The sequence below is a fragment of the Hippocampus bargibanti genome, linkage group LG14 (genome assembly GCF_051943395.1).
Source record: "Hippocampus bargibanti isolate YZ-2025 linkage group LG14, ASM5194339v1, whole genome shotgun sequence".
Lineage (NCBI taxonomy): Eukaryota > Metazoa > Chordata > Actinopteri > Syngnathiformes > Syngnathidae > Hippocampus > Hippocampus bargibanti.
In genome coordinates this window covers 20014587-20024586 of record NC_142747.1, presented here as the reverse complement: position 1 = coordinate 20024586, position 10000 = coordinate 20014587, and the positions used below count along the sequence as shown (strand labels likewise).

The 10000-nt window shown below is 42.4% G+C and overlaps 2 protein-coding genes across 2 annotated transcripts in view; one reads left to right on the top strand and one right to left on the bottom strand.

Moving 5' to 3' along the window:
* Positions 1 to 8938, bottom strand: part of rasgrp4 (RAS guanyl releasing protein 4) — a 15116-nt gene extending 6178 nt beyond the window's left edge. Inside the window, exons 1-9 of the mRNA XM_089012922.1 lie at positions 8367 to 8938; positions 6887 to 6998; positions 6210 to 6272; positions 5968 to 6093; positions 5405 to 5546; positions 4465 to 4638; positions 1404 to 1520; positions 484 to 759; positions 318 to 398 (exon numbers count right to left, since the gene is read on the bottom strand). Coding sequence (XP_088869048.1) covers positions 318 to 398; positions 484 to 759; positions 1404 to 1520; positions 4465 to 4638; positions 5405 to 5546; positions 5968 to 6093; positions 6210 to 6272; positions 6887 to 6998; positions 8367 to 8604 — 1329 coding nt within the window. The 5' untranslated portion in view covers positions 8605 to 8938. The remainder of the gene's footprint in view (positions 1 to 317; positions 399 to 483; positions 760 to 1403; positions 1521 to 4464; positions 4639 to 5404; positions 5547 to 5967; positions 6094 to 6209; positions 6273 to 6886; positions 6999 to 8366) is intronic.
* The window catches only part of ryr1b (ryanodine receptor 1b (skeletal)), a 92176-nt gene continuing 89111 nt past the window's right edge, over positions 6936 to 10000 (top strand). Inside the window, exon 1 of the mRNA XM_089012913.1 lies at positions 6936 to 7076. The gene's annotated coding sequence lies outside the window, so the exon portion shown is untranslated. The remainder of the gene's footprint in view (positions 7077 to 10000) is intronic.

Sequence of the window (10000 nt, the reverse complement as noted above, 5' to 3'; positions counted from 1 at the left end):
GGACGAATAAATAAATACACAAATGGATGAATAAATAAATAAATGCACAAGTACCCAAACGGACGAATAAATACTATAGATATAATTATTCCAAGCATCATCATATTCTTTATTTTTTTCCATTAAGCAACCATTTTTCATGATTTCTGATTTCAAAGCAAGCAAAAATATGTAATTTGCGGAGGTGATCGGCATTTATATATTTTCTAGATTTGTATAGATTATTATTATTATTATTTATTTATGTATGTATGTATGTATTTATTTATTGCTGCTTATTATGAATGCCAAACTTGTCGATCGTGAAGATGACTGACCTGGATCTTGGGGTTTTTGGGTTCCTTGGTGTAGGAGAGTTCATAGATCTGATCTTCAGTGTAGTACAGATCTAGAGAGAGCTGAAGCATTAAAGACATCATTGGTGCTGTTCCAAAGGAACTCCTCACTGGGGGGTCTGATCTTGGGACTGGTTCTCCTACCTACCGTCAAAAGATGCAGCAAGTCTTTGTTGGCTTCGAACGGCGGCGTGAGTCTGTGCAACTCCAGCAGATCGTTGACGTTGCTGTGGAGATGCTGAAGTTTACTCAGGTTGATCTTATCGCCATCCACGTAGTCCGGCAGGGCCTCGTTGAGGGAGATCAGATCCTTGAGGTGAACGCCCAGGATGGGCACCTTGAAGCCGGAGCATTCGCCGTATAAACGGCGATAGTTGCTGTAGTTGCTGCGTGACGACAGGAGCTCCGTCATCTCGCTGAGTGCCTGACGACGTCGTGACAAAAGAGCTTTTGTTTTTTGAACAGGAGGAAATAATCAACACTAGTCATCGTCTATTTTAGTCTGACTCGTCTTTGTATTCTTTACTCTTGTCAGGTTCACACAGTTTGAGTCTAGTCTCGGTTTTGATTAGTCTATTGCGGTTTATTCTAATTTTGGACTGTTTTGGTTTTTATTTTGTCTTATTTAATTGTGTCTGTGTAAGCTATCAGTCCTAGAGCAGTGATCCATCGATGAAAAGGTTTCTTCAGACGTCATCTGTACTTCTTTGAAGGTGTCGGACGTTTCGCTTCTTATCCGAGAGGCTTCGTCAGTGAACTAAAATCTTTTGCTGGTAGTTTCGGCGGTGCCAGACTTAATTACAATTATACAATTTTAGAGTCTTCTAATTTTATTTTAAAACAGTTCCAATTCATTTGAGTCTCATTTTGGTCTGGTTTTCTGTAGTCTGGTCTACTTTCTTCTTACTTAAAAACTACAAATACATTTTTTGTTTTGTTTTGTTTCGTTGCTTAATCATGGCGAGTTTAGTTTAGTTCTAGTTTGATCGTAGTCTATTCTGTTTTGATCTATGGAAAAAGTGGCTGGTCAACAGACTTTGTTGCTTCTCTTGTGAGCCATCAGAGTACCTTGGTGACGTCAGGAGGCAAAAGGTTGTACGTGTCTTTGAGGCGGGAGATGGCGCTGTGACAGAGTCCTCCAGTGACCGCCATCAGCGTGTTGAAGTTCTGCAGAGCTCGCAGTCTCTGCGGGCATCAACAGGGTCATGTCGTTAGATGAATTTTGGGATGTCGTCCAAGTGTTTGGGGCATCATAGTTGGGTGCTACATTTTACAGTAGATCCGATTGGATTTTTTTTTTCTTCTCTGAACTGGGATTCTTTAGGCACCGTTTCTATGCTATGCTAACTATGCTCATATCCATCATAAAATGACTTTCAGAGTTTGCAAAACTGACTAACACAGCTATGTACTGAACTTCTCCGAATCTGAACTCTCTGAAGCCATTGTTTTGATTCTGGAGCAAGGCAGTTTGTGAAGGAGCATCCTGGTGTCTGAAAATCCCCAGTTCCTAGCTCATTTTGTGGTAGTTTTGGGACACTTTTTTTAGATGCTATAAAATGTTTTTCTGACAACCGACACCATTTTGTTTCCTCACTGACATCAGAAAAACGTTTTATAGCATCTAAAATACCCAAAACACGCAATATGATATTTTTATTCAAATGCAAAACACAAATAAAAATGACTTAAAGTGTCCAAAATCTGCAAAAAAAAATTGAACTGCGAATTGGGCATTTTCAGAAAGTCCCGCCCCCAGTTGGTGACGTCACGCCAAGACGTCTTGCATTGCTGGAGAATCAAAACAATGGCTTCAGATTTGGAGAATATGCTTCCTTGTTACACATCCAGTTATGAATATGATTCAAATAGTTCTGAAGAGGAAAGCATACATGTTTGCAATTGATTAAATAATTTATTCCGTGCCATTTTGAGGCAACATTGGGGGGAAATGGATCACCAAAAAAGAGGCAGAAAATGGCGTCCAAGTTCCTGTAAGGAATTCTGTCCCTATCAGCCCATTTCCACATGCTGATAAATTCCTTCCTTGGAGCTTGGTCACCCTCTTCTGGCGGCTTTTTGGTGCAACACGAGGTTTTCAGACCAAACAAGTACAGCAAAATACATTGACGTGATAGAAGGACTGCTACACTGTGTCTTTTTTTTTTTCGGTCAGGGGCGTTCCTTCAGTGACGTAACGTACGGACTCGTCACCAACTCAAAAACAAGACTTCATGACTATTCAGCACGAGGTAAAAGGTAAAATATAACTATATGCAGTGGAATCTTATTAAAATACGCGCAGTAGAAGTCATTTGAAGCCATTTTACAAATTATGGACACCACTTGTCCGGAGACGTCGGTTGTCCTTTAAATGGCTATTATTTACACTATTCGGACAACTGTCGTCAGAGGCATTTGTTCACTTTGTGCTCTAGAAATAAGCAATGTAGACCATTTTTTTCTTTCTATCTTTTAGTCAAGTAAGTGTGTGTGTGTGTGTGTGTGTGTGTGTGTGTGTGTGTGTGTGTGTGTGTGTATTTTGACATGGAAAAACACAAATTTGCTCTTGATGTTTACAGTAAATACCATTAAACACCTCGCGTAAAAAGACTTGAAATGTGGATTGCCGCGTGTTGACAAAAGTATGACCTCCAACTGACACAGCCCACCTTGCGCACAGAGAAAGCGAAAGACGTGTGTTTTTTTTGATCTTTGACAAAAGTTTGTCAAAGGGACATTTTGTGTTTAGTCATAGGACAGCCTGTGATAGTGGTTTGCGATCAAAATAATTTTTAAAAATGTAAAAAAAATAAGGATTGAAGAGTTATGCAAGGTCTTTTATGCAGTGGCCGTTAAATCGCAAGGGAACTACAGATGATGATGACACATTCAAGTTACGACCATTCGCGTGACAGCCATTCGAGTTACGGACAATGATACATATGAACATTTGGTAGTAACATATGCAGTGTTGTACATGTTAATACAGGTTACTTATACAAGCCTTAAACATATTTATATAAACCTTAAACATACTTATATAAGCCTGAAAGGACAACCGACACCTCTGGACAAGTTGTGTCCATAATTTGTAAAATGACTTCTACTGAATGCATTTTACAAAGATTCCATCGCATATAGCTATATTTTATGTTATTATTATTAATATTTTAAGTCTTGTTTTCGTGTTGATGACGATGCCCTAAGTGACGTCACGGAGGGAACGCCCCTGACCGAGAAAAGCGACACACAATGCATTTTGGGTACTTTTTTTCATCTGAAAACACAGTGTTAATGGTGAAATTAGAAGGAAAACTACATGAATAACGCGATGGTGAATCGTTGTGTGTCACAGCCAATTGCGGTAACACGCATAAAGAAGGTATAAGTTGACATAAATTCCCAGCAGACAATTCAGACCATTTCCAACGGAGCTTGTGCGCCATCTTGTGCATTTTATGGGCGCTACATTGGAGTCCAGACGGCTCGCATTGATACGGAAGGACTTCTTGAATCGATTGCAAACATTTATGCTTTCCTCTTCAGAACTATTTGAATCATATTCACAACTGGATGAATAACAAGAAAGCATCTTCTCCGAATGTGAACTCTAAATTTTGATTCTGGAGTAAGGCAGTTTGTGAAGGAGTATCCTGGCGTGACGTCACGAACAACGGGGCGGGACTTTCTGAATCTGCCCACTTCCGAGCTCATTTTGTGACAGTTTTGGGACACTTAAGTCATTTTTGTTGGTGTTTTGCATTTCGGGTATTTTAGATGTTATAAAACGTTTTTCTGATGTCAGGAAACAAAAAAAAAAATGGTGTCGGTTGTCCTTTAAACATACATGCCATCCAAAATATAGCACTGAATCAACTTACGAACAAATTCAACTTACGAACGACCATTCGGAAACATATCTCGTTCGTAAGTTGAGGAGCGTCTGTACTCTGTGAGATTTTGCCATTTGGCTGAAAGGTTTTCTTATTCATGTAAATGTCTCCATTGTAGGACTATTAAAGGCTTTCAGCCAATAGTAACCACAAATCTATTTAACTGATCAGAAATTAGCCTCGCAATTATCACAAGCAAGAAAGTGAATTTGACTGGCTTGAGGGCCGCCCACCTGAGCCACGTGGATGAACTTGGTGAAGACCTGGGCCCTCTGCTGGGCCGTGTGCCTGCTGAGGATCATGAGCTGGACCCACTGGGAGACGCCATTGCACATCATAACGGAGCGTTCCAGAGCCGGGTTATCCCGCACCGAGCCGCGCACGACGTAGCTGCGGTAATCTAGGAACTGATTGGAATAATCAATAAAAGTGACAACGATGTTAACACAAAGTACGTACTTAAACTGAAGTACAGTTGGAAAAAAAAAAAAAGTAGCCGTACCGGTTCAACTGCTAAGGGCCTATTTGCATGCTAAGCGCAAAAGTAGCAGTAGTCTAACTGTGAAAATAAGTGAGATTATATTTCATTTGGTGCTTCTGTAAACTCCTGTAATAAAAAAAAATGGTCGCCTGCGCTTTTGTGGGAGTGAACACACATGCCAATTGAAGTACGATGATGTACCGTTAGCCACCATGAGACCGCTTAGATTGTGCATCTGTGTGACAACCGCTATCAAAATTAGCATTTAATTATGCGCTGTTTTTCCGCCTATCGATTTGTTACTGTTTTCGTGAAACCTGATATGCACACAAAAAAAAAATGGTAGCACATTTTTATGCTGTGTACGCAATGCCATAGTATGCTACAAAATGGCGGCAAAGCTTAGGCTGATGATAAAGTAGTGATAGGCTCCAGCACCCCCCACGACCCGAGCTATGTCTAGCTGGCTGGCTATTAGCTGGCTAGATGTTGGCTATCTGGCTATCTATAAGCTATTTATTAGCTATCCATTAGCTATATGACTAGCTATTAGCTGGCTGGCTGTAAACTGTCTAGCTGGCTAGCTGTTGGCTATCTGTTATCTCTTTATTAGCTATCCATTAGCTAGCTGGCTAGATATTAGCTGTCTCGTTGGCTGGCCGTAAGTGTCTAGCTGGCTAGACCGCTCTCACCGAAACGCTGCAAAAGTTCTTGAACTCCAAGTAGCTGAGGTGCTCGGCCATCTCGTCTGCCTCCATGTGGTCAAAGATGAGCGACACTTTCCTCTTCTTTACGGAGGGCGAGGGGGCCTGCGAGACGTCCACGTGGGGGCTTCTGCCAAAAGACACGTTAAATATCGAGTTAGAAACACCCGTACGAATCTGGAGCCCATCATGCGTTACCTTTGCTTTTCATACAATGGACAAAGCAACCGAACGCACAATCTGAGCAAGTAAAGTTATGACGAAAGATATGCTAATTATTTTACGCTAAATAGTAGCGATTTTTCGACATGGCTCAACGTCGGAGACGACGTTGTCTACGTATTATCATCAAAACCAGTGGACATTTGACTATAAACGATTAAAGATGGGGGGGGAAACTGCCAAAATTGGATTGACAATGTGTCTAATCCAGATCCAAAGTGCAAGTCAAGATGGGAATGTTGATTGAAAGACATGGGCCATTGCCGAGAGAGTGAGTGTGTGTGAGAGAGAGACAGAGTCATCCAAATCAATGAAGAAATCAAACTCACAGGCATGACGTGTCGATGATCTGAGCCTCCTCCCCATCCGAGCGTACCAACGCCCAAAGGTCCCCCATGGTCTGCTCTAAAAGGGGGTCAGCCTCGAACACGGCGGGGAACCGGGCGATCCAGGTCCTGCCCGTCGCGGCGTGACAGGAAAGCGTGTTTAGGAAGCACACACACAAAAAAAAAAAAAAAACGGGGCGGGAGAAAGAACCGGTTCTGTCAGGACTGGAGTCGTACTTACTCACCTGACCAGGTGACATACTTGACCCCGCCTCAGGCCTCTCTTCTCGGGGGGGCAGTCCTTGTACGTGAGAGACGGTCAAGGAGTGCACTTTCCATCTGGATTTTGTTTTTTTTGGTAACTTAACTCGTTCACTGCTAGTCGTGTGTTAAAATGTGTCCACGTCAGTGCCAGGGTTTTTGTCATTGTCACTCGAATTGCAGGACTCACAGAATATTGAGTTTTCGGACGACATAAACACTCAATGCAGCATCAGAAGGTTCAGAACGGTCGTTCGTAAGGTGAATTTGTTCGTAAGTTGCTTCAGTGCTATTTTTTTTGTATGGAATGTATGTTGAAGGCTTATTTAGATATAAGTATGTTTCAGGTGTATCGAAGTATGTATGTTGAACGCTTGTATAAGTAACCTGTATTGGTTTGTACTGAAAAATAAACATTGAATAAAATATATGCTCTATAAAGATATTTACAACTGGAGAGAATACTACGTATGTTACTACAAAAATGTTCATATGTACCGTTGTTCGTAACTCGAATGTTCATAAGTAGGGGATCGTCTGTCTTGAGTTTTAAGACTACATAAACATTCCACATAGAAACCGTCGACTTTCATCAAATGTTGCAGTTGCAAACTCAGCCTGGATGGCGTCAAGCAAGACCACCGTGTGCCTATCAGGATATAAAGCCAGGAGCTTCTGGGCGAAGGTCTGAGACGAGACCACCCAACTGTGCATCATCAGCGTCATGTGGACCATCTGGGACCCTCGTGGGCTGCACAGCTTCCCCTCTGAATCTGACGTAGAAATGCAACACATAGATTGAGCCTTGCTATCACGGGCCATTACCTCCAGCACAGAAATTGTCATTGAAGGTACGTATCTGAATCCGAATTTTGCTTAGTAGTTCATCCCCAGTTTGAAAACGGATTAAAGGGGTGAGTTGGTATCTCAGCACGGTGGGTGTCAAACCGGGGTCCTTGGACACCCCGGGGTCCACAAGCTAAAACTTTGGAGGATTATGTCGTGTTATTTTGTTTTTTTTTTGTCGTGTTATTTTTTTTCCTACCAATCTAGCTAGCTAGCTATGATCTAGCTGTCCATCCATCTATCGAGCTATCCATCTATCATTTACCTATCCATTGATCTAGCTAGCTAGCTAGCTATCCATCTAGCTATCTATGTACCCATCTATCTATCGAGCTAGCTATCATCTAGCTATCCATCTATCTCGCTATCCTTCTATCTAGCTATCTAGCTAGCAAGCTATCTAGCTATCCATCTGTCTAGCGATCCATCTATCTATTTAGCTATCCATTTATCTATCTAGCTAGCTATCAAACCATCTATCTAGCCAGCTATCTATCATCTAGTTATCCATCTATCTATCTCGCTATCCATCCATCTATTTAGCTATCTATCCATCCATCTAGATAGCTATCCATCTAGCTATCTAGCTATCCATCTATCTAGCGATCCATCTATCTATTTAGCTATCCATTTATCTAGCTATTATCTGGCCATCCATCTATCTAGCTCTCCATCTACCTAAATATCTAGCTAGCTATCCATCTATCTATCGATCCATCTAACTATTTAGCTGTCCATTTATTTATCTAGCCAGCTAGCTATCCATCCATCTATAGCTAGCTAGCTAGCTATCATTTAGCTATCCATCTATCTATCTAGCTATCCATCTATCTAGCTATCCATCCATCTATCTAGCTAGCTATTGGTAAATTTAATGCTGAACTGCCAAAATATAATTGGGGGCATGTAAAAGTCACAGTCTTACAAGATCTATATATTTTTTTAACTTGACTTTGCCAACTGTTACTTTACATTTTTTCTTCCTGAAAAAAAAAAATAGCCACCTTCCAATACATTTCTTATTGTGACAAACTTTTTATTTCTTCAAAAATAGTCACCCTTGCAATTCCTATTGCTTTTAGGAGACCACCTCCCAGTTGTATTCAGTGAGACAAAAATTCTCCCTTGCAAGCCATCCCTGGACTGAAAAGTTTGAGAATCCTTTATCAGAAGAAAAAGCGCCATTGTGTGAGCCTCCCCCTTGCGCACCCCCTCCTCCGCCTCCTCCCCAAACTCTACGTAGCCCACTTCCCTCTTTTACATAACCGTATTGCGATCAAACGCGGGCGACTGACCAAAACAGCCAAGGCAGCGCAGTATGAGCTCATCCAGGCTGGCCGCGCTTGCGCTGGGGGCTGCCGAGGGGGCCTGGAGGGCCCGACTGATGTCTTGGGGACTGGGACATGTGTTGCGTCTGTGCGCCGCTTTCTGCCGCGGTAGCTTCCTGCTCTTGAGCACACCGGGACTTTCACAGTTGGGCTTCCTGAGAACAAGGAGGCGACAGATAAGTAGGCTAAAGTGCGGTCGCAACATTTAGCCACGCCAACTGGGATTGAGCTAGCTAGAGAGCTAGCTCAACCGTGATTGAGATAACTAGCTAGCTATAAATCTATCCAGCTAGCTATCTAGCTCACTAGTTATATCTCTAGCCGTCTATCCAGCTAGCTAGCTATTCATCTCGCCAGCTAGCTAGCTAGTCATCTCGCCAGCTAGCTAGCTATTCATCTATCCATCTAGCTAGCTATTCATCTATCCAGCTAGCTAGCTATTCATCTGTCCGGCTAGCTAGCTATTCATCTGTCTGTTTGGCTAGCTATTCATCTGTCCGGCTAGCTAGCTATTCATCTGTCTGTCTGGCTAGTTATTCATCTGTCCGGCTGGCTAGCTATTCATCTATCCGGCTAGCTAGCTATTCATCTATCCGGCGAGCTATTCATTTATCCGGCTAGCTAGCTATTCATCTATCCGGCGAGCTAGCTATTAATCTATCCGGCGAGCTAGCTATTCATCCATCCATCTCTGTAATTAGCTATCCATCTATCTATCTATCTATCTAGCTAGCTATTTATCTAGCCAGCTGGCTAGATAGCTTTCCACCTATCGAGCTAGCTTGCTAGCTATCCACCTATCTTGCTAGCTATCCATCTATATCTAGCTCGCTTGCTATCCATCTATCTAGCTAGCTAGCTATCCACCCATTTATCTATGTCCCCCCCCCCCCCCCAGTTTCGGGTATGGTCATTTTTTTTTGTGAGCGTGAGAGCGGATGGTTGTTCCTATGTGCTCTGTGATTGGCTCGCAGTTCAAGGTGTCCCCAGCCTAGTGCCCTAAGACACCTGGGATAGGCTCCGGCACCCCCTGCGAGCCCAATGAGAATAAAACGGATCGCAAAATGGTCGAATGAATAAACAGATGAATGATTGAGACATCTTGCAGTTGTCATTGCCGATATTGTCACTCAGTTTAATATTTGAGTGAAATATTGTCTATCTCTAGGCGTGTTTACCTCATAAAATGGCATGTTTCCGTATTTGTATGGCTCCAGTGTGTACTGAATAATGTGTGTGTGTGTGTGTGTGTGTGTGTGTGTGTGTGTGTGTGTGTGTGTGTGTGTGTGTGTGTGCAACCGTACTGCTGCTAACTAACATTGTGACATTACCAGGAAACCGGGTGAGTACAGAGAAATGACGACAAGTTCCCTGAATGGCCAGACCTACATCCCCTTCTCTTACACACACACACACACACACACACGCACACACAAGATAGTAGTGGTGGGCCGTCAGGGCCTGCAAGGCCTTCTTTGCGGACCTAAAAATATCTGAATCACAGACTAATGTGAAATATATACTTTCTTTCATTACTTTTCCCATTGTGCTGCTTCCAGATGTGTGTTTTCGTATGTAATCATTTAACCAATCACATTTCA